Genomic DNA, 24,338 nt, shown 5'->3' with positions numbered 1-24,338 from the left:
GTTGCACTACAATTGTGTGCCGTTAGTATGCAAGACAAGATCCTGGCACACGTCCTTTTGACAAAAATCAGACGCTCGGTTGGCCAACAATTATACTGTGTGTACGAGGCTTGGTTGGTGCTGGTTCATACTGATGCGGTGTGGTAAGCCACATGTGATGCGGACAGGAATCGCACCGCATTCCTGTTCAAATCTCATGTGATTCTTTGCACTGCGATTTTGAGCACTTTTTTTTTTTTTTCTTGCACTGGAATCGGATCACATGGGTGTTCACACGGGACGGGAGAAGAATGAGAAGACCGGGCCATACCTATTTGGGTCCTGTATTGCTGGGATCAACTGCAGCTCTGCAGTATGTCTCAGTGCAGGAAGTCCAGCTGCACCTACTGTACGTGATGTTATAGTTCCCTTTTTTCTCTGACAGAAGGGACATGATGGAAAAACTGGATGGATAACAAACACTTCTAATTTCTCATTCAAACATGTGACAGCCCATGCCTCCCCTCTGAAAAGCTATCCGCAGTACACTTTTCAGAGCGTGGTTGAGCTGTCACCTTCTCAATGCCTGTTTTAACCTGAAAAGTCTAAACCCTAGGGTGTTTTTTTTTTTTTTTTTTTTTTTTTAAATACCACATTGCAACCATAAAGTGAGCATTTGCAGCATACTCCCTTAGGCCTCAAAGGTCAGGTTTGACAGGTGGTGCCGCCTATCCAGTTCTGCAGGCTGAGGTAAATCTGACATGGAATGTATATTGTTTATGTAGAATGTATATGCTCTTTCTGGCTGTAATGTTAGATTTAAGGTGGGTGCCTGGGGATTGTAAAACTGACTCAGCCACCTGTTTTTTATGACCGCCACCCATGCGAAAGAACCTAAAGGCCTGGTTCATACTAGTGCGATTTCAGATGTAACTTGGGTCCCATAGAATCGCATGGCATTGGAGATCACATTGTTTTCAATGGTGTCTGTTCACATCAATGCAGCACAGCATGAAGCGATTTTGGAAATATGCTTATCATTGGACAAAACCAAAAATGCAGAGGCATGATAATCTCATCAAAAACACTTAAAATGTATCAAAATGCAACCAAGTCGCACTGAAAATTGGGCCAAATTGCAGCCACACTGGTGTGAACCTAGCCTTACTCATTCAGTTTATTACAATATTTCCCAAACATTTCTTCTAGTTTTATGAACTACACTGTTGTTAATGGTGTGGTAAACTGCTCTGTAAAACAAAAAGAACCTAAAAACACATTGGTGTGATGCTGCAGCTGTAAAGGCCTGGCCATAGACGGCTCAAATCTCAGCCAGTTCAGCAGGACCCTGTAAGCTGAATGTACCAAGTTGATCGATTAACTTGGGTATAACCAGCCTGATGGATTTAACATGCAATTATCGCTAGCAAAAATCACTTGGCGATGGAGTCTCCCGTATCCACCCCCCACCACCTGCTGGAAGAATATAATGGCCCAGTGGGAGGGATTCCCCTGTCAACACTGTCTGTTGATGGGGGAGGAAATCAAGCAAATTTTTTCTTGCAACCTGTGCTTGCGGAAAAGAAATTCACCCTTTTTGTATGGCCTTTGTTAGATTGAGAACCAAGCAATCACATGACCACTGATCGCCCAGATTTCAGTCTGCTCAGAATTTTCAGTCTGCTCAGAATACCCACGAGACGTGTGGCCAAAACAAAACATATAAACAAAAAAAACAAAACAAAAAAAACAAATAATTTGACCTCCATGCCACAGGTAGTTCATAAACACTTCTATACGTTGCACAGATGGTACTTGTCTCCCCAACCACTTGAGTGTTGGCCTGTATATACCCTTTCATTACAAGGTCATTTTTCAGTACTGTGATAGTGTTTTAAATTGTATTTTTTTTTTTTTTAAAGTTTATTGGAATACAGATAAAGCAAGTTATACATATTAAAGTCAGAGAAATCAAACATGAAAAGAAATGACAAAGAAATAAAAATATGTTGATCATAATATAGGCAAAACTGCTGAAAAGGCTATAGCCAATGACATTTGAGTGTTAGCTCGGTGTAAACTGGGGACATAGACCTAGGAGGTGTTAAGCAGTGGGCTGCTATGTATAACTAGGTCAACAAGGAGATAGGGAGGATGAGTGATGACAGGGTGACCTGGAACTGTATGCGGGGTACTGGAGGGATTCAGGGAGAAGAACCATACTCAGAATGATCCCACACATCCCAGATCTTGTCAAACCTTTCAACAGCATCTTCTTCCATAGCTGTCATATACTCCATTCTACGTTTGTCAGTAATAGCTTGTAGAAACTGAGCTTGGTTTGGGGGGAGGGAGATGGCCAGCACAATGGAATGACTCTCTTTGCAGCTAGTAAAATATAGGAAGCAAATCTATTAGAGGTCTTTCCCAGACCCGGAAATGGGAGGCCCAGGAGGAGATGTAACGGATCCAGCGACATGGGGGACTCAAAAATTTGCTGGAGCAGAGACATCACCATGGACCAGAAAGAAACAATCAATTCACACTGCCAGAAGATATGGTAGTGAGTTCCTCTCGTTTTTACCACATCCCCAACAGAGGGGGGAGATGGAGGGGTCAAAATGATGTAATACCTCGGGGGTCCTTTACCAAAAAAATAACACTTTAAATGCTGTGTCTCTCTCTGTGCCACACATCTGGATATTTTGGACGTTGAGGTCCATATTTTGTCCCACTGTTGGAGGGAGATTGGTTGTTGTATAATTTGAGTCCATTCGCGCATGTAGGAGTGGGAGTCTACAGAGAGTGGAAGGGCCTCCTGAAGCAATTGGTATAAAGCAGATATTAGTCACGTTTGGTGGGGCCCTAGGAATAGAAGTTCCAATGTTGTTCCTTTGGAAAGGGTAAGGGATGGGGAGAGAGTTGAGAAGTAGTGGGTTATTTGGAGATAGGAATATGACATGCTTCGGGATCTGATATTAAGATTGGAAGTCTACAAAAGGGCGAAATTTACGTGTGACCGGGTGTACAAAGTGGCAAAGTTGGAACAGACCGGCCTGTGTCCAAGGGAACATTCGGGGGTGGGATAGGCTGTCGGGAATTAAGGGATTAAGGATTACATAAGGGAAAGAGGGGGACACAGGGACTAGAGGGAGAATTTGGTGTAACATGAGCGCTATATCCTCAGTGAAAACAACATAGGGCCCAAACAGAGGCTATGGAGTTTGGTATCTGAAAATAATGCAGGCGGCCATGCAAGAAAGCAGGGATGAGCCGGAAACAGAACCCATCTCTATATCCATCCACCTTCCTTTGCTTTGCTAACACGGCTGAGTGAACAGCGAACGCACAGCATTGCGCCCGCTGTTCACCTTTTTGGGCACCTATTAGAGCCTACGGCTCTAATCAGGTGCTTCCAAAAATGCCCACGTCGCTGTAATTCAGCAGCGACCATAGATAGATAGATAGATAGATAGATTCATGCAATGCATGAATCTATCTATGGTGATAGAGCGGTGCCAGGAGAGAGGGGGCAGCCCTCCTGCGCGCTTTATGGACGCACCACCACTGGATGAATAGCAGGATAATCATGTTCTCATGCACGGAGATCCAGCATTTTAAAGCATCTCTCAAAAAATTTATAACAAACATTTCACTTAATGTTTTTTTTTTTTCCCTCGGTTTGTGATCTGGCCAGTAACGCACCTTCTGTATTGGGGAGGCAACTCTCTGGGGGAATGCACACAAGCAGCCAAGCAGACAGTCGTATTGTCAGGGGAGTGTTAGATGTACTAGCAAATTTTAGATACACTAACAAACTGAAGCCAAACTCAAGCTCACACTTTATAATCATTTACAGCAAACAGTTTTTTCCTTTTTGGGTTAAAATTTTTACATGAATAAAGAAAAATTGATCATTTTTAGTCACTCCTGATAGTTTTAAGTGTTTTTTTGTCTCATCCATGTAAACTATTACATTCTGCTGGAGAGCTTGAGCTTGTGAAAAACACAGACTTGCTGGCTAGATTACCAGAAAAAGAGCCTAAAAAAAATGAATGCAGCCATCACAAAAATTGGTAAACTGCAATATAATAAATGTTTGCTTTTGGGTTTAATACTGCTTTAACCACTTGCCAATCGCCTACCGCATATTTACTGCAGCAGGTCGGCTTTTATTGTGCAAAATCGCGTATCTGTACACCGATCTCTGTCTTCACCAAGTCAGAGCAAACCCCCCCACACACAGTTAGCAAGCACTCCCTAGGAGCACACTTAACCCTTTGCCCCTGATGTTAACCCCTTCTTTGCCAGTGTCATTAGTACAGTGACAGTGCATCTTTTTAGCACTGATCACTGTATTAGTGTCACTGGTCCCCAAAAGTGTCAAAAGTTTCAGTTAGGTGTCCAATTTATCCAATAGCAATGTCAGTCCCGCTAAAAATCACTGATCGCCGCCATTACTAGTGAAAAAGAGAAAAAAAAAATTCTATAAAAACATTCCATCGTTTGTAGACACTAACTTTTGAGCAAACCAATCAATATACGCTTATTTTTTATTATCATATATTTTTTTTTACCAAAAATATGTAGCTTTATACATATTGGCCTAAACTGATGAAGAAATAATAATGTATTTATTTATTTATTTTTTTTACTTGGATTTGTTTTATAGCAGAAAGTAAAAATATCTTTTAGAAAAAAAAAAAAATCAGTGCTCCCTTTTTTTTTTTTTTTTAAATCTTGTTTATAGCACAAAAAATAAAAACCGCAGAGAGGATCAAATACCAAAAGAAAGCTCTATTTGTGGGAAAAAGGGACATCAATCTTATTTGGGTACAGCTTCGCAAAAACCGCGCAATTGTCAGATAAAGTAATGCAGTGCCGTATTGCAAAAAGTGGCCTGGTTATGAATGGGGTAAAACCTACTGGGGCTGAAGTGGTTAGACGTCAGAAAGTGAAAAAGCCGTTAAATAAGTAACATCAGGCCATTCAATATATAATGCCTTTCTATCTCTGGAGCAGAGAAGAGTTTTTTTAGGAATCATTCAGACAGGTGACGTGACCCATTCTGCGTGCTAAGCAGCTGTCTTCTGTGTCTGCATCTACCCCAGGGGTGCATGCAGGCAGCCTATATAAGTGGATGCAGACACGGAAGACACCGGCTCAATATGCATAAAGAGTCTTGGTGCTTATCTGATGGAGCCCTTAACGTGATTGTAAAGTCTTGTTTATTATTTTTATATAAAAAAATAAATAAAACTTTTATACTTGCCTTCTCTGTGCAATGGTTTTGCACAGGGCTGCCCAGATCCTCCTCTTCTCAGGTGCCTCTTCTGTGCTCGCGGCCCGGCCCTCCTGTTGAGTGCCCCCACAGCAGAAGCTTGCTATGGCGGCACCCAACCCGAGATGCAGCTCTATATGTCCATTCAGACACGGAGATGCGGTTCGGTCCCGCCCCTTCTCTCCCCTGATTGGCTAACTGACTTTGACAGCAGCAGGAGCCAATGGCGCCGCTGTTGTGTCTCAGCCAATCAGGAGGGAGAATCCCAGTCAGCTGAGATAGTCGAGGACATTGCTGCACAGAGATGGGGTTCGGGTAAGTATTTGGGGGGGGGGGGATGGGGGAGCTGCTGCACACAGAATGCTTTTTATCTTATAGCATATACTGCATTAAGATAAAAAACCTTCTGCCTTTACAACCCCTTTAACCACTTGCCGTCCTGCCCACTGTAATTTTACTGTGGATGGGTGGCACAGCCAGGCACAAACATGTACGTTGATGAGTACGCAGCGTGCCACTCCCATGACCACTGTGTCCACCAGACACAGTGAATTGTTGCTCCCTATACAGGGCCGCTTTGAACGGCTGGGGTATCACATGATCACAATGTAAACACAACTGTGAGTGATGGGTTTCATTTATAACAATTGTGCTTAATATTGTAATGGTGTAATTGGCCTACAGCTATCACATGGTACCTGGGCCAGTCACAGCACCCTATACCATGTGGTAGCTGTGGTCCAATCACAGCACACAGTAGTAATCACTGTTGTTGTGCATGTAGCCAATTCATTCAAAACATAAACATTTTTTTTTTAAGGAAATTGATGTTAAAAAAAAAAAAATGTTTTGATCATACGGTCACCAGTCAGTATAGCCGATCACCGCCACACCATATGATGACACTGTACTGCACTGGTGACAGTATGTTAAAAATAATAGATACATTTTATTTCATCATTTTCCAAAAAATTGTGACAAAAAAAAAATTACAACTTGCCATGCCTCTAACTAAATACCTCCAGACTGTGTACTTTCCACTTTTGGCAGTATTTGTACTATCCAGGCATTTTAAGTCCCTCAAGAAATAAGATATTCAGTCAGTACATCAAGACTGATCAATTTAAATTATATATATATATATATATATATATATATATATATATATATATATATATATATATATATATATATATATATATATATATATATATATATATATATTATATTTTCTACTTTCTGTTATAAAACATATCCAATAAAATCAAATGTTTTTGGAAATTCAGGCCAAAATGTATCCTGTTACATTAAAAAAATAAATAATATATATATTTTTTTTTAAACTTTTCCATCTTTTTTCGTTTTATATAGCAAAAAAAATTAAAGCTCACTGGTGAGCAAATATCGCCAAAAGAAAGCTTTTTTGTGAAAAAAAAAAAAAAAAAAAAGATATAAATTTGATTTGGGTACACCATTGCATGACTGTGCAACTGCCAGTTAAAGTAGCACAGTGATGAATAGCAAAAAAAAAGCCCTGGTCATGAAGGGGGTAAAATGTTCCGAAGGTCAAGTGGTTCAAGTAGTGCAGAGAGAACAATTTTAGCCCAGGTTCACACTGCAGCAGGTTAGAAATCATGCGAGTTCAGCTGAACTTGCATGATTTCAACCCGGCAATGCAGACCAACTTCAGGGGCGATTTGACAGACATCTATGCGGGTTCATGCACAGATGTCTATACAAATCGCCCCCTGAAGTCGCTAAAAGTAGTACAGAAACTCATTTTGAGAATCGGGGCAGCGCTGCTGTGATTCAGAAGGTGCATTAGCTGGCAATTTGACATGTCCAATCGCTCCAATGTGAACCTGGGCTTAAAGTAATGAGTGGCCCATGGGCATCTACTGAAGTTGGATGCGTATTGTGCCTGCATGCATATTTACAAACCTAGCAGGGACACTTTTTTGGCTGTAGGCGGAGTCTTGTTATAATTAGGGGCGGGGCATCTATTTGTGGGCGTGGCACAGGGGAAAAGCAAAAATGCGGCGAAAAATGGTCATGGTTTACGTGAAATATTGGGCGTGTCTTAAATGGGCGTGGCTCAAAGGGGGTGTGGTTAGAGTCTGAGATTAATGAGGGATGGAGAGGGAAAGGGGGGGGGGGGAGGGATGGAGGGACAGCAGCCCCAGATCCTACACAACAATGGAAATATGTGTATTTTAGAAAGTTAAACAATCAGCAGATAAAGATACTCCAAACACCTGGTGTTAGCACTTCAATCATCCTGGCACCATGGTTGTTATGGTGTCAGGATGATTGAAGCGCATTATTTCTATTAATACATTGTAATATAAAATGAAATCATTCAACTCACCATAATGCCGAATCAGTGGGATCCCTGAGCGTGTCACCTGCCACGTCGCCTGCCACCAGCCGTCCGTCCTTGCATCAGGTGCCCCCAGCAGAGTCCGTCCTTGCATCAGGTGCCCCCAGCAGAGTCCGTCCTTGCATCAGGTGCCCCCAGCAGAGTCCGTCCTTGCATCAGGTGCCCCCAGCGGAGCCCCCCCCCTCACATCAGGAGTCCCCAGCGGAGCCCCCCTCCCCACATCAGGAGTCCCCAGCAGGTCTTAGTAGGAGGGGGTATACAAAATACTGTCTCCCTCCGCCGGCCGCATGGTTACAATAGAACCCCCGCCCCTTTCCATAACAGACCGGCAGGGGGTAGGCGGAGCGGGGCGGAGGGTGGGTGGCAACGCAGGAGCTTCGTCTAGCCCCCCAGCCGTCTTCCTGGTCGGCGGCAATGTCTCAGCCGGCCGCGGCAGGCAGAGGCGGCGAACCGGCAGGCAGAGGCGGCGAAAATACGCGAAGAACCGGATTTCTCTGGACATTTCCCGGGAAACAATAAAATCGGGAATAGAGTCTAAATCCCGGGAATGTCCAGGGAAATCCGGGACAGTTGGTAACTATGCCAACACTGTGGTGGGTTATGTTTATACTAAAAAGGAGTTTATTCTGTTACTATTAAGCAATAAAAAAAAAAAACGGTCCATGTAGTGTATGATGATTATAGTTTATTGCAGTCAGATAAGAGGATGACTAATTCTGCTGTACCTTGCACAGTACTTTTGTCCAAAGGCAGTTAATGTATCAGTGACAGTTTACTTAGTACACAGATAAACAACTGTAGTAGTAACATGTCTTTTTAAATTACATTGGTTTATGACTTATGTGCATTAGGTGCACACCACACCTTATGTCCCGAGGGATTCCATTCTTGGTAACTCTATAGCAATTTATGCAACGCTTTACATACCTGACATTCACAGTCTCTGCCTTCAAGGAGCATACATTCTAATGCCCCGTACACACGGTCGGATTTTCCGATGGACAATGTCCGATCGGAGCGTGTTGTCGGAAATTCCGACCGTGTGTGGGCGCCATCGGACATTTTCCATCGGATTTTCCGACACACAAAGTTGGACAGCAGGAGATAAAAATTTTCCGACAACTAAATCCGATTGCGTCAATTCCGACCGTGTGTGGCCTGTTCCGACACACAAAGTGCCACGCATGCTCAGAAGAAATTCCGAGACGGGACAGCTCGTTCTGGTAAACTTAGCGTTCGCAATGGATACAGCACTTTCGTCACGCTGCAATGTTAAAAATGGTTTAATACAGCGTACTCTCTTCTTCTTTATAATGTGACAAGAATTAAGTCGTTTTGCTGCTCATATTCACACACACTTCTCACAAACTTCTTTCGTTACTATTTATCGGGATTCCCTCAATATATTTTGATTTCTCACATCTGACAACATATTTTTGTATATTTTAATTTTTTTTTTTGCCTTTAATGTAGAATCTTTTTTTGTGTTTCTCTTTTTTTTTTTTTTTTTTTTTTTTGGTGATTTTGATTTGTACTCCCGAAAATGTTTGTGTGTTTTTTGTGACAAGTTCCCACAACACCATTGATATGTTGTTCTATTTAATCTGTAGGAGATTGTTTGGTGTTGTTGTCCCTTGTTAATTTCACATTTTATGTTAGAAATGTACCTGAATCGTCACCAACAAACTGTCCTTTTTGGATGAAAACACACACAGGAGAGTAGAATTTACCTAAAAAAACTTTATTAAGGGGCCACAACTATAAAAAAACAAAGAGGGAGGCAACGCTGGAGAAACTGCAGAAGTGGGCGAAGCTTTGGACCCCCAGGGCAGACATCAATTATTTAAAAGCAAAATTGGTGGCCTGAGGAGTCCTTATCTAAGGGAGGGCAGTCTGGTCCAGAACTCCCAGAGATCCGGAAAGCAGCAGATGACATCTGTGTCCCCAGGCTGTGGTCATACGAGAGACTGCAGCTTCTGTCAGACCAGACTGAACCCAGGGCAATCACTCTTTGGTCTTCCTTCCACGCTTCCTTACAGGCTTTGGCTGTGGTGGTGGAGTTGTGGCAGCAGGAGGAGGAGGAGGATCGTCCATCTCAATGACATCCGTCTTGGGTGTCAGTTCCCCACTCTCCCCCTTACGTAGGACTTTATAAATCAGGTCCTCAGAGAGCTTGCGTTGGCCCTCCTGCATGCCCTGCAATTTGGTGGCAGCCATGCAGGCAAAGGCCTCTGCAGGACTGGGGAAGGCTCTGAGGGACGCAGAAGCCTCCTGGATCAGCCTGTATGCTGAATCCTGCACAGGACTGGGAGTGGCCTTCCTGGCCCTTTTGTATGGCAGGCGGAGGGGAGGAACCTGAGACTCAGTCAGGCTGCGACTTGTCCCCGCCTCCTCCTGGCTGCCACTAATCCCCGCCTCCTCCTGGCTGCCACTAATCCCCGCCTCCTCCTGGCTGCCACTAATCCCCGCCTCCTCCTGGCTGAGGTCTTCCTGTGTATGAAAAAGGGACATAGTTTTAGTATTTTTTTCATCAATCACACACAATTTTCACCTCCTGACTGCTGCAAATTGAATGTTAACAAATATAACAGACTATCCTTCTGAGCCCAGCATTTTTCATTCTTGTCCCAATTTTGGGTGCCCACTACTGTCTATTGATATGTAAAACACTTTTTTTAATCAGCAATTAATGATCAATAATAACATCTAGTAAACATCATTTATTTATTGCCCAGAAATCTGTCGAAGAATGCTATACCTGACTCCAGCTGGGCTCCTCCACTTCTTCCTGGCTGGAAGGCCCAGGTTGGACATCGGAAGCCTCAGCTGGTATGGAAGGAAGCGTGGAAGGAAGGGTGGAAAGGGATTCCCTGACTTCAGTGTGGTCTGACAGAAATCGCAGTCTCTCGTAGTACCACAGCCTGGGGACATAAACGTCATCTGCTGCAGCTCCGGACCTCTGGGAATCCGTGACCTTCTTGCGCTCCCTAAGATACGTGCTCCTCAGGCCACCAATTTTAGCTTTTAAATAAGGGATGGTTGCTGTGGGGACCACCGGCTTCACCAACTCCAGCAGTTTCTCCAGTGCTGCCTGCCTCTTCTGTTTGTGATTATAGTGGGGGTGTCTCACCTGCCACAGACAGGGCAGCTCCCTGTACTTATCAATAAACAGGGGCAGGAAATTGTGGTCGTTGAACCCATCCATTTTCTCTGCAAGACACAACACAAGACAAACCCTAATGTCAGGCAAAACTCCCCTAATCTTGTTACAATATAGGCTTCCATTTCGAAGCAGTATAGGCCCGAGTTTAGATCCTACCTTCGTTAGCACGATCGGCGTCTCCGATGCTCCTTCCTCCGCTCACAGATCGTACGTAAGACGCGCGCGTGTTACGATTTATACACACTGCGCATGCATATAACTCCGCCCGCCCCTGACGTTCTTTCTAGTCTATTCCCGCCCCTTTTCGTTTGGCGCAGTGGGGGAAGAGCACATGGCGGATAGACAGCAGGATCGTGCTAATTGTAGCAACGAGGAGGAGGAGGAAAGGCCGGAGCCTGAAAGGTCCCGATCCAGAAGGAGATTAAAGGACTCAAATATGTCCTTTGGGGAGATGTTGGAGATGGTGGACATCCTGAAGAAGGCCGACTATGATGGAAAGTATGGGCCTTACCCCAACCCCAATGTCCGAAAGGCCAAGATCATGGCGAAAGTGGTCAGGAGTCTGCACCGGAAATTCCGGGTACGACGATCAAAAAATCAGCTCAGGAAGCGGTGGTCGGACCTGAAATTACGAGAACATGAGCAGTACAGAAAGATCCGGAGAGTGCTGCAAAAAAGTAAGTAGTTGTGCTGTGTTCCTATTCTTTTTGTGTTTATTACGTTCGTGCTGCTCCATTTGCTTTTAGGAACTGTTGTACAGTTTAAAATGGCAACTTTCATGTTCATGGGCACATTATTCGTTCGGATCACACATTTTTATTTCGGACTATAAAATACCATTGTTTAGGCCATATGCATTTGGCCACCATTTTGACGCCCTATACTTGGCTTCAAAGAATTGGGTTGTGTAGATGGCTTTGTTACTAGAATGAAATGCAAACTAGATTGTGTGTAAGGAGAGGACACCGAGCAGCTGTTTTCACATCTGGACACTGGAGCACTAGTGTGGGACCCCAGAACACCATTTTTATTAGGGGGGGGGGCACACAGGTGCTCCAGTGTATACTATAGGGGGGTCTCCATCTGTGAAGCTTGTACCAAACAGGTAAAGTATTGCAGCTTGACAAAGGACACTAAAAAAGCTACATCTTGGAACTCGGCTAAAATAGATAATTGTACCCCACTTCCAAGCAATGTTTCATCTTTATAGTTCTGACATTAAATATCTGTGTGCTAATTATACCATTTTTGTTTTACATAGGGGAGAAAAGACTCGGAGGACACCCCTCATCCGAGGAGACCAGAGCCCCCCCCCTCTGGAAGAAGGGGAAATCCCCCCCAACACAAGCTGAGCAGGAGGAAGAAGACGTGGTGGAACTAGTCACCACAACAGGTGAGTGTCTGCAACCACAGGCTCAGATAAGAGATGGATGGCGGCATTTTTTTGGAAACCTAATTTATTTTGGGGTTCCTCTCTTTTTAGGTGATCGTGAGGTTGTGGATGAAGATCCTTTCACATCCGAAAGTGCCCAGATCCTGATCGGGGAGATCATGGGGTGTAATTTACAATTGGAAATCATCAAGCAAAACATCAATGATGTTATTCCAAAATATAAAAACATCATTGATGTTTTGGGGCGAGTTTAAAACCCCTCCAAATCACTTTCTTCTTTTGTCTGCTACAATGTGCGAAATGTTTTTGTGATTTTTTTCCCAAAGCCAAATTTGGAGGATGCACACAGTGTGTCAACATGTGCTATCTGCCATCACGGGAGATCAATGGACGCGTTTTGGGGGTGCAACCCCTTCCTCAATAATAAAGTAGCGGTGAGGAAGGGCTTTCTCCCCCAAAACACATCCTTTCATCCCCCATGATGGCAGATAGCACATGTTGACATTGTGAAATTTGTGTGCATCTTCCAAATTTGGCTTTTCCTGGGGTGATTTCCCCCCATCTGAACGCAATATCAAACACAGTTCTTAAACACTCATGTCTGATATTGCCTTCAAGTTCTACCAAATGTGAACTTTGTAAGATCAAGATTTGTGTCTTTCTTGTGGGTTTTACACAGGCCTGTTTTCTATAAAATGCACATTTTGATTTTGGATAATGACACCACAAAAATTGTTATACAACAAACATGTCGGTTTGTCAGAAAAACCTTTGGTAAATGCACATGTGATTGTGCAGGTATTAAAAAGATTGTTCATCAAGAATGTGTGGATTATTGTCTCAACGCTACAACACTTTTGGGGTGATGTAATTGTTGTTTTATGAGAAAATGGGGGTTATTTCCTAAGGGGAAATCCACTTTGCACTACAAGTGCAGTTTCAGTGCAGTTGCAAGTGCACTTGTAGTGAAAAGTGTCTTTGCATTTAGTAAATAACAGCCAACAGTGCTTTGTATAAGGTTACACAATCACAACATTTTCTGGACTCCACACATTTCTGTCAGGGTCAGCTAAAACAAACACAAGCAGTAAATGTCCACAAAGAAGAGCCTGGGGGGAGATGCCTGTCGAGAACTTGAGGTCCTGCAGGCTTCTCCCTGTGGCCAAATACCGCAAGGTAGCGACCAGCCTCTGCTCCGGAGTGATGGCTTGCCTCATGCAGGTATCCTGCCTGCTGATATAGGGGGTCAGCAAAGCCAACAAACGGTGAAATACGGGGTCCGTCATCCTGAGAAAGTTCCTGAAATCATCAGGATTATTCTCACGGATCTCACGGAGCAAAGGCATATGACAGAACTGGTCACGCTGAAGCAACCAATTCTTGGTCCATGAACTCCTCCCCACCCTGTTCATGGACTGGACTTGTGTCAAGGTCAGGACCCCAACACCAAGCCCCTGCACAGCACGAACTCTACGAGGAGTACGTATACGAAACATGGCTAGAAAACAGTCGGCTGCTCAGAACGAAGTAACAGAACGCACTGAAGAACAGCAAGGCCTGTGAAGAGCGACCTGAAAACCAGTAACGAACGAACAAGAATACAATGACTACCTAAAGTCACGCGGAACTTGCTGCACGCACTGAAGAGCAGATACAAACCCACAAGCACAAACTGAACGGCAGAAAACGATCTGAAAGCCACGAGTCTGAAAAAGCGCGAATCGTCTCTCACCAAACTTTTACTAACACGAGATTAGCAAAAGGAGCCCAAAGGGTGCCACGCTTGGTTCTGAACCGGCCTTTTCTAGTCTCGTCGTACGTGGTGTACGTCACCGCGTTGTTGGCGATTGGAAATTCCGACAACTTTGTGCGACCGTGTGTAGGCAAAACAAGTTTGAGCCAACATCCGTCGGTAAAAATCCTAGGATTTTGTTGTCGGAATGTCCGAACAAAGTCCGACCGTGTGTACGGGGCATAAGGCTTCTCTCTCACATGTGTCTATAGGATCAATTTAGACAGGAGCCAGTTAAGCCACCAGCATGTCTCCATGCCAATTTCAGACCGAGGACCCCGGTGCTGCAAAGCAAATGGTCTAACCACTAAACCACTGCGTTGCCCAATAGATGTTAATGGGTTGTGAAAGAAGAGGGTTATAGTACTGACAAGAGGTAGTCAGAGAAATATGAACATTCAGCTACAAATCTAGACAGAGTTTCTACAATATTTTAAATATCCCAATTAAGTGGATGATGGGTCCCCCTTAAAGGGTAATTCCAGTCAAAAATGAAATTGTTCCTATTCATAGTATGTTAAATATCTTTTATCTTTTAATATTATTCATTTTCTGGCTAGCTGATTAGCTTAGAAAGTCTTATCGAAGCCAGACAATCAGCTTCTTCCTGTGCTTCTTCAGGGTCAATGCTATCGCCTTTTTATCTGAATTTTCTAAGCTGTCTTTCACTTCCTGAAAAGGTTGTCAGTAGTTCTTAAACAGGCATGCCTAGACCTGCCCGGCCCAGCCCCACCCCCACCCCCATCCCTCCTATCCTTCACAGAACATGATCTCCTCCTGTCTTCATTGCCCTGTTTTGGCCAGCATTTGAGAGAGAGAGCGATATTATGCTCACGCCCCATGGTTCTAGTAGCACATAACACACACTGTAAGAAACTGAGATTACAATGCAACATGCTGCAGATTTTCTACAGTGTACAACCACTTGGTTGTTTCTGCATGGCACTGTGATGGGCAAGGTGTGGCACATGCCCAGCTGCTGTGAACAGCAGAGTGAGTTGGGGAAGAAATGATACGTTACCAGCGCAATAGATGAAAGAAATAAGGCACAAAGGAATATTTTTTTTTTTTTGCAAGTTTGGAAGGATACAGATCTATTGCTCATTACATGTGAGTAATGAGTTTAAGGCTCCATTTCCACTAGTGCTACTTGTCATGCAACTTTGGACACAGTCGCGTGACAAGTCCCATTGATTTCAATAGCACCAGTTCCCATCTATGCGACTTTGAAAATCAGCAACTTTGAAAAGGTGCCTGTATTACTTTGATGTGACTTTTGATGCGACTTTGATCCAGAGAGTAAAGTTGGATCAAAGCTGCACTCAGTCGCATTCTAAATCGTGCAACTTTGGAGTCTCACTAGTGGAAACGTAGCCTAAGGCTAGAGTGTGACTTTGATGCAACTTTACACTCTCTGGATCAAATATGCATCAAAGTAGTACAGGTACCTTTTTAAAGTCGCATAGATGGGAACGGGTGCCATTGAAATCACTTGTCATACTAGTGGAAACGGATCCTTAGTCTACGTTTCCACTATTGCGACCCCAAAGTCGCGAGATTTAGAGTGTGAGTTTAAGTGTGGCTTTGATCCAACTTTACACTCTCTGGATAAAAGTCACATCAAAACTTTGCAGGTACCTTTTCAAAGTGGCTGATTTTTCAAAGGCGCATAGATTGGAACGGGTGCCATTGAAATCAATGGGCTGTGACTTGTCATGCGACTTTGTGTGTTCAAAGTCGCATGACAAGTCTCACTAGTGGAAACGTAGACTGTAGACTAGGAGCTGAGACCCCGGAGCACTTCCAGCTACACTGACAGTCCCGTCCCCCCCATGTCCAGCTCCCTTCTCCTATGGTAGTCCTGATTCAAAGCTCAGCAGCACTATACTGTATGTGCGCTGCACCACCTAGCCCCCCATGTTCTCATAAATTAGGATGTACAATGCATCCTTACTGATGAGAGAACACTGGGCAGAAACCTATGATCAGCTTCTCCCATCCTGTATACACCCACTGGCTACACAGGAACAGTGTCCCTCCCAGGAAGTGATGTCACTAGCTTTCAGTAACCACACCCACTGGCTGCTCTTAGACTCAGAAGAAAGAGGAACTGAAGTCATGTGACAGCACTGCATACTGCAAAATAAAGGTAGAAAAACTGGGATTTCTTTCATTTTGTGGCATAAGGCTGAACTTGGCTCACATTAATGCTTGCAGGGGAGAATTTAATTATTAGTGTTTACTTACGCTTTAAATGACCATACTTTAGCCTGGAAAATCATGGTCGATCATGGTCACCTTGGAGCGAGGGCCCAGATGACACAGGGAGGTGGAAAGGTAGAATGGGGAAGATATTTGCTCCGTTAAAGGGTTAACTCCACTTTCGTGGGAAAAAAATAGCAAATAAAAAAATGAATATAGCATGTAAAATTGCGACAAAAGTCATATTGTAATTGAATGTTATTAACTTCTTGCCGACCAGCCGCCGCAGTTTTACTGCGGCAGAATGGCACGGCTGGACGAAACCACGTTGCCTTACGTCACTTTGCCTTTGGCCACTAGGGGCACGTGTGCCCGGAGCTGATGCGAGTGCCTGGCAGATGCGATGACCGCCGGGCACCCGTGATCGCTCGTGACAGAGTGAGAACCGGGATCTGTGTGTGTAAACATACAAATCCCGGTTCTCTCAGGGGAGTAGAGACAGATTGTGTGTTTATACTATGTATGAACACCGATCTCTCTTCCCCTAGTCAGTCTCATCCCCCCCAGAGTTAGAACACACCTAGGGAACACAGTTAACCCCTTGATTGCCCCCTAGTGTTAACCCCTTCCCTGTCAGTGACATTTATACAGTAATCCGTGCATTTTTATAGCACTGATTGCTGTACATAATTGTCAAAAATGTCCGATCTGTCCGCTGTAATATCGCAGTACCGATTAAAAATCGCAGATCACCGCCATTACTAGTAAAAAAAATAAATAATAATAAAAATGCCATAAATGTATTCCCTATTTTGTAGACGCTATAACTTTTGCGCAAACCAATCAATATACGCTTATTACGATATATGTGTGGGGAAAAAATGTAGAAGAATACATATTTGTCCTAAACTGAGGGAAAAAAAATGTTTTGTTTTGGGTTTTTTTTTTTTTTGGTTCTTTTTTTTTAATTTTGGGATATTTATTATAGCAAAAACTAAAAGATTGTGTTTTTTTTTTTTTTTTTGTTTTTTTTTCAAAATTGACGCTCTTTTGTTTTATAGCGCAAAAAAGAAAAACCGCCAAAAGAAAGCTCCATTTGTGGGAAAACAAGGACGTCAATTTTGTTTGGGTACAGCGTAGCACGACCGCGCAATTGTCAGTTACATCGACGCAGTGCCGTATCGCAAAAAATGGCCAAGTCATTGAGCAGCCAAATCTTCTGGGGCTTAAGTGGTTAAAGTTTGAAAAAAAAAAAAAAAAAAAAAACCTGGACCGCGCCGATTGGCTACCATGTACAACTGCACCAGATTTTGCACTCTCCAGGTTTTAATAACACAACCCCACTGTTTTTTGCCTGCGGGTTGGGGAACAGAAGTGATTAGCATGCATTCCCTGGCTTGCATAAGTGTAAACCTAGCTTAAGCATATATCAGGAAACCTAAAGGCTGCTTGCACACAGGACGCCTAAACATGCCATGTTTTTAGGCATTCAGGCTTTTTTTTTTTTTTACTTCTCTAAATGTAGCCAATTGTTTTTAATGGGCTTGTACATGCAGGTGCATAAACTAGAGATGTGAATGATGGAAAAAATTATTTTGTATGGTTTCTGATTCATTAGTTTCATTAGTTAAGTTATTAAAAATTTAGTTTTGTCATATTCGTTTTTGGAATCCATTTTGTATATTTGTTCTTTTCAAATCGATTCAAAATCAATTTGAAAATTAAACCTATTGCAATAAACACAGTAAGGTGTAAAAGTGCAATAAGATGATGATTCCTACTTGGGCTGCTAATTAGAATAGAATAAAATAGAATAGAAAATAAAGGAATAGAATAAAAGCATAGAAAATAATAAAATAGAACAAGTATAGCTGTCTTCCGAAATGCAATTGATTTTTTTTGACGGCTATATTCTTTCTATTTTCTTCTGTTCTGTTCTATAGAGCAACCCAAGTAGGAATCATCATCTTATGTCACTTTTATACTTTACTGTATTTATTGCAATAGGATTCAAATTCATTTTCAAATGTGAATAATTTATTTTGGATTAGTTGAAATTCGTTACTATTGTGGTTCGGAAAATCGGATACATCCAACTCTCCGAATTATGAACATTTTGTCCAAATTTTGATTCATAACTAAATGAATGCAAATATGCACAAATGTTACACAGACCATCTATGTGTTTTTTTTTTTTTTTTCTGCCAGGAATATCTAATTTTCATACATCAGTACTGTGTGCAAGTACCCAAAGAGTCAGCGTTTCCTCCCTCCTCCTGGCAGCCAATCCGATATCTCTTTTCAGCCAATCAGGTGAAGGGTCTCATGACCCACTTCCTGATTGGCCGGGAGGAGGATCAGTGCGAGAATAGCAAATATTAATTTGCTATTCTGGCACAACTGGGTGGGATCGGGGCACAGTGCTCTGCGCCCCGAGCTCACCCTTTTTTGAAGCCTATTAGAGCCTCTGGCTCTAATCACGTGATTCAAACCCCCCAATTGGAATCCATGGTCCAGCGCCCTGTATGTGGATCAGAGGGCCGGATGCATGAATGGGGGGGGAGGGGGCGGCGCCCGTGTGCCCCTAATGGAAGGGCCGCCACTGCCTCCATACATTTCTGAAGTCCTAACCACTGATCGAGCTGAATTGTGCACTAGATAAGCAGACACCTCATGTGCTCCAGCCTCAAACATAATGCATCCAATTTTGAAACAGGGAAGCGCAGTCAATAGTTCTGTTCTGTTCACATATCATTAGGAGGAATTCACATGAAATATACTTTTTATACTAAGTGCATGTGTGCTGAGTAATATTTAGGTGTAATGCTTCCAGTTATTTATTACCTTTCACAGAACGCCTGGTACTCCCCCTTACAATGCTTTTATCTGCTTTTCTTCCCCAGGAGAACAGCGCCATCTTTGTTCAGGCATCATCCAGGTTTAGCATCAACTTCCTGAACTGAGATGCTGGCTCAGAGATGACAAAGTCATGTAAATCCTGGTGCTTGTGCAAGTTGTTCTTCAATATCGGACACAGGTCAGTCCCCTGCTGCAGCCCTTTACCTTGTTAGACTCCTTTCACACTTGTGAAACTTGGGATACGACTTGTGAGACCCCAAGTTGCAGGACATTCAATGTATTTCTATGAGAGCCATTCTACTGGGACTAAAGAAGTTGCTGAAACCTCAGAAAAGGTTCCTGCAGTACTTTGGTTCAAATAACCTAACCTGGTTTGGTCCGAACCTAATCAAGTCCAGTACCTTTCAGCACAGATCAGAGGTTTGATGAAGGGACTTTTGGAGCTCCTGAAACGTGTTTGTTTTTTCTTTTGCGTAAATAAAGTAGAAGTCCACCCTAACGGTAAAATCTCTGCATCTACAGACATCCACGGTCTAACACTAACCTATCTAGCCCTGTAAAAAAAGAAATCGGTATACTTGCCTTTTCTGCAGCCTATCCGACCCGATCCCACGCTGAGCTGTCAGCCACGGGTTCGCTGTGGAGGCGGGTGCAGAGGACACGTCCGACAACGGAAGCCCCATTGTAAGTATATTGATGACATCACTTCCCATTCATTTCACAGCTGTTGTCAGCCATGTCCTCTGCAGAGCTTCAACCGCTGGAGACCGGATTGGCTTAAAAAAATGGTAAGTATACGTATTTCTTCTTTACAGGTCTAGATAGGTTAGGCTTTTATTGTGAATGTCTGTAGGTGAGGGATTTAAGTTTTAGGGTGGACTTGCACTTTGTTTGGATTCCTCATGCTTGGTGCGGTGTTCCTTATTTTCCAAACCCCAAACTTCACTCTGTTTGAAAAAAAAGTCTAAGTTAGCTGCTACAAATACTGTAGCTTATGATGCTTACCAGATCACAGACACAGTTCTTTGCAAGGTTTCAGCTTTCCCGATTAGGATATGGGAGTTGGCTGTGGCTTCATGAAGTCTCACAGCTAGCTCCCCACTGCGCATGCATAAGGCATGATAGTACCTTGAGACCGATCCCGTAGCCTCCTGGGATGTATGATTTGGTTTCCAGGAGGCTTCAGGCAGAACAGGGGGTTGAAGTAATTCTCATCTAGGAGAGAATTGAGGAAGTGGGCATGGTTGATGTACCACCCAAAAAAAAAGCAGTATATAGGGAGAGATTTACTAAAACTGGAGCACACAGAATCTAAATCAGCTCTGCATAGTAACCAATCATCAAGCTTTGACAATAAGCCTAGGCTCACATTGGAGTGATTTGTCATGCGATTTGAGAGATCAAATCGCATGACGAATCACAGCCTATTGGAAGCAATGACACTGTTCCAATCGGTGTAACACCAGTTTTGCGGCGCCGCACCAATTTGCAAAAGTAGTTCCTGCACTACTTTTTCCGATTTCAGGTGTGACTTCAATAGACATCTCTGTGGCTTCATGCACAGATGTCTATCAAGTAGCACCTGAAATCGTGCTGACCTTGCTACTGTGAAATCTCGCTGTAAAAAGTAGCAAACAACGTGGATGAATAAATCTCCCATTACTGCTATTTTATTCTCATGTAGGGATGTATATATAAAATGTAGCAATTTTCCCAGTGAAAATGCATGTACATTTGTTCTGTACAAATGGGGCAAAAATGTAATGTTAGTCTATTTCTTATGCTGGCCAAAAGTTTTTTTTCATTGATTTAAAATGGAAAATACTTTGCCACTAGATGGAAGTATCATGGGGATTTCGTATGCTATTTATCACCATGTAGTGGCCAAATTTGGTATTTTCTCTTTAAGTCAATGAAAAACATTCGGACAGAACAGGAAATAGACCACCGTATATACTCGAGTATAAGCCGACCCGAATATAAGCCGAGGCACCTAATTTTACCACAAAAGACTGGGAAAACTTTTTGACTTGAGTATAAGCCTAGGGTGAGAAATGCACAGCTACTGTAAGTGGAAAAGAGGGTCAACATTGCCCATTTGCAGCCTCACTATGCCCATTTGCAGCCATAGGTCCCCCGAACTTCAAACTCGGTAGTTAAGGGTTCCTAGATGCCCCCTAGCTGCAGCCAAAATTTGGGGTCTCTGGACCCGAAGGGTCCCGAAATGACATTGCTGCAGATGGACACAGTTGACCGACTTTGGGGCCCCGTATCACGGGGCCACCTAGTGCTAGGAACCCCAAATTTGGTGTGCAAACCCAGGGTCCTAGCACTAAGTGGCTCCGAGATACGGGGCCTCAAAGTCGGTTTGGAAAATGTCATTCTCTGCTGCAGAAAAGTGCTTGACTCGAGTATAAGCTGAGGAGGGCACTTTCAGCACAGAAAAATGTGCTGAAAAACTCGGCTTATACTCGAGTATATATGGTAATAACATTCTGTTTTTGTGCCCCATTTGCACATAACAAATCTACATGCACTTTTAGGCTGGCCATATACAATTTTCTTATTCAATTCTCCTTTTAGATTTACCTAAACCATATAATATGAGGTCAAACCTAAACACTTTCAATTTGAATGCAATCAGGCTATCGACTGTGTGAGCCCTGTCTCTTCCAGTCTTTAGGAGGAAGGTTACCTGTCATGCGCCTTTTTAATATGTGCTGATTGGATATGCCCCTGCAACTTTTACATATGTATCCAAACATGGTTTGTAAAACCGTAATACTTTTTTTTTTTTTTTAAATAAACACTTGGTACATTGATGGTGGAAGTTATTGGGAAAGGACTGATGTCTTTGGGAAGAAACTCTTCATTCCTAGTAATGACAATTTTGTGTTTCACCAAGCTATGTGTTATTATTTTATGTTTACTTATTAGCACTATAACAAAACGTGTTGTGCTATTTTAACTAGTCACTTGATGCAATCTTGGCTGTATACTGTTCAAGGATTGCCTAGTAAGAGGGACGTTCAAGGCAAACCGGGACTTTTGAGTTTATATAATAAAAGAACAAATTTCAAGTCGTGGAACTGTGGTGGCTGGTGGTATATATATTTTTTGGGGGGGAGGCGGCAAACCATGCACCCATTCAACATACTCCCCTGCTACATTTATACACTTATCCCAGTGTTTGCCTGGAAAGCTTCAGCATAGAAAAAATTGGCAGTATGCCTGAACCATTCTAGGAGAACCTACTTCACCTCATCAGATGTGCTGAAATGCCAACCTTCGAGGAACTCCTTTTTAGGGGTCCAGGTTATGTGCCAATTATCCAGTATCATGCGTTCCACACACTGAATATTCACAGGAATGACTGCTGTGAGCTGGGAACCACCACGGCCAGGATCGTCACTGATGGACATACGTCCGTCTTTGAAACATTTACACCATTCAAATGTCTTACTGCAGCTGAGCGTCTCATCACTGTACTGTGTTTTGAAGTCTTCTGTAGATATCCGCGAGATCTATGCCTTTGTTCACAAAAAAACGTCATCACCACACGCTGTTCCATCCATGCACTAACACTCTCTGCCATCTTGATTACGGTTTCTGGACTGGCCCGCGACATGTGCGTTGCCTATCAGTAATATGACACTCTTTCCACTTACTGCTGGGTCTAGCACCGCCACACTAGCACCCCTTTTTATACTTGTAAAGTCCTGGTTTCACCTGAACGCCCCTCGTATTATATACACAGAAATTGGCTATGTAGCATGAAAAACCCTTCTGTTTAACGGGTGCAGCGACCAAAAAGGAAATGTGTATGGAGGTAGGGGCTAGATTTGCTTTCTCAGATTTTGCTATGACTGAGAGATGTGGTGTTGAAGTATGCCATTCAGCGACACCAAATAAAGGGACTATCCCTGTAGCAAAAGGACTGAAGGTATGCATATCACAGAGCATGTGTCATTAATGAGGAGAATTTTTGTGAAAGATTGGTACCCTTAAATGGAATATGTCATGTGTAATAAGAATCAGACTTCGCTTTTGATTTTTGATATTTTAAATAACTGGGCTAACAGCAGGAGTAGCCTAAACTGTAAGCCTACTCCCTGGACACAGTCCTTGCACCAACAAAATATGCGTTCAGTGCTGTTCCAAAAGCAAGAGTTTGACAGAAAGGTACAATCGTTTGTAAAAAAAAAAAAAAAAAAAATTCAACTCTTACATTACATAATGTACTTTCTTGCATGCAACCTACCATTAGGAAGAATTCATTACCATACTGACTAGCGAGCAACCAGTAACTGCTGCTCAATAAGAGTTCAGTTTTATATAATGTACTTTGAGTGCACTGGTCATGAATTTGTCTCATAGAGCCGGGCATACAGAGTGCAGTGGTCAGGAGTGTGTCATATACAGCCGAGCCTACAAAGTGCAGTTACATAGTTAGGTTGAAAAAAGACACAAGTCCATCAAGTTCAACCAAAAACAATAATATATACAATCCTATATACACCATCCTACACCCACAGTTGATCCCGAGGAAGGCAAAAAACCCCAGCAAAGCATGATCCAAATTGCTACAGCAGGGCAAAAAATTCCTTCCCGATCCCCCGAGAGCCAATCTGATTTTCCCTGGATGAGCTTTACCTATAAATGTTAGCACCCAGTTATATTGTGTACATTTAGGAAAGAATCCAGGCCTTTTTTAAGGCAATCGACTGAGCTGGCCAGAACCACCTCTGGAGGTACTTTATGCCACATTTTCACAGCTCTTACTGTGAAGAAACCTTTCCGTATTTGGAGATTAAATCTTTTTTCCTCTAGACGTAAAGAGTGCCCCCATGTCCTCTGTGATGACCTTTTAAAGTGAATAACTCAACACCAAGTTCATGATATGGACTACTTATGTATTTGTACGCGTTGATCATATCCCCCTTAATCGCCTCTTCTCAAGAGGGAAAAGATTCAGTTCCTCTAATCTTTCCTTATAGCTGAGCTCCTCCATGCCTCTTATTAGTTTGGTTGCCCTTCTCTGCACTTTCTCCAGTTCACCGATGTCCTCCTTGAGAACTGGTGCCCAACACTGAACTGCATATTCCACATTCTCTCTCTCTCTATCTCTCTCTCTATCTCTCTCTCTATCTCTCTCTCTATCTCTCTCTCTATCTCTCTCTCTATCTATCTCTATCTATCTCTCTCTCTCTCTATCTCTCTATCTCTCTATCTCTATCTCTATCTCTATCTCTATCTCTATCTCTATCTCTATCTCTATCTCTATCTCTA

At 43.0% G+C, this 24,338-nt stretch overlaps 1 protein-coding gene across 2 annotated transcripts in view; it reads left to right on the top strand.

Annotated features, from left to right (window-relative positions):
• Positions 1–24,338, top strand: part of LOC141103564 (N-acetyllactosaminide beta-1,3-N-acetylglucosaminyltransferase 3-like) — a 67,725-nt gene that overhangs the window by 5,414 nt on the left and 37,973 nt on the right. Inside the window, exon 2 of one of the 2 annotated variants that reach the window (XM_073593296.1) lies at positions 19,094–19,227. The exons of the other annotated variant lie outside the window; for it this stretch is intronic. Within the exon in view, the coding sequence (XP_073449397.1) occupies positions 19,169–19,227 (59 nt within the window). The 5' untranslated portion in view covers positions 19,094–19,168. The remainder of the gene's footprint in view (positions 1–19,093; positions 19,228–24,338) is intronic. 2 annotated transcript variants of the gene reach the window in all.

This window comes from Aquarana catesbeiana, linkage group LG01 (genome assembly GCF_042186555.1).
Source record: "Aquarana catesbeiana isolate 2022-GZ linkage group LG01, ASM4218655v1, whole genome shotgun sequence".
In the NCBI taxonomy this organism is placed as follows: Eukaryota; Metazoa; Chordata; class Amphibia; order Anura; family Ranidae; genus Aquarana; species Aquarana catesbeiana.
Note: the sequence above shows the minus strand (reverse complement) of the source record. Positions and strands in the feature narration are given on the sequence as shown.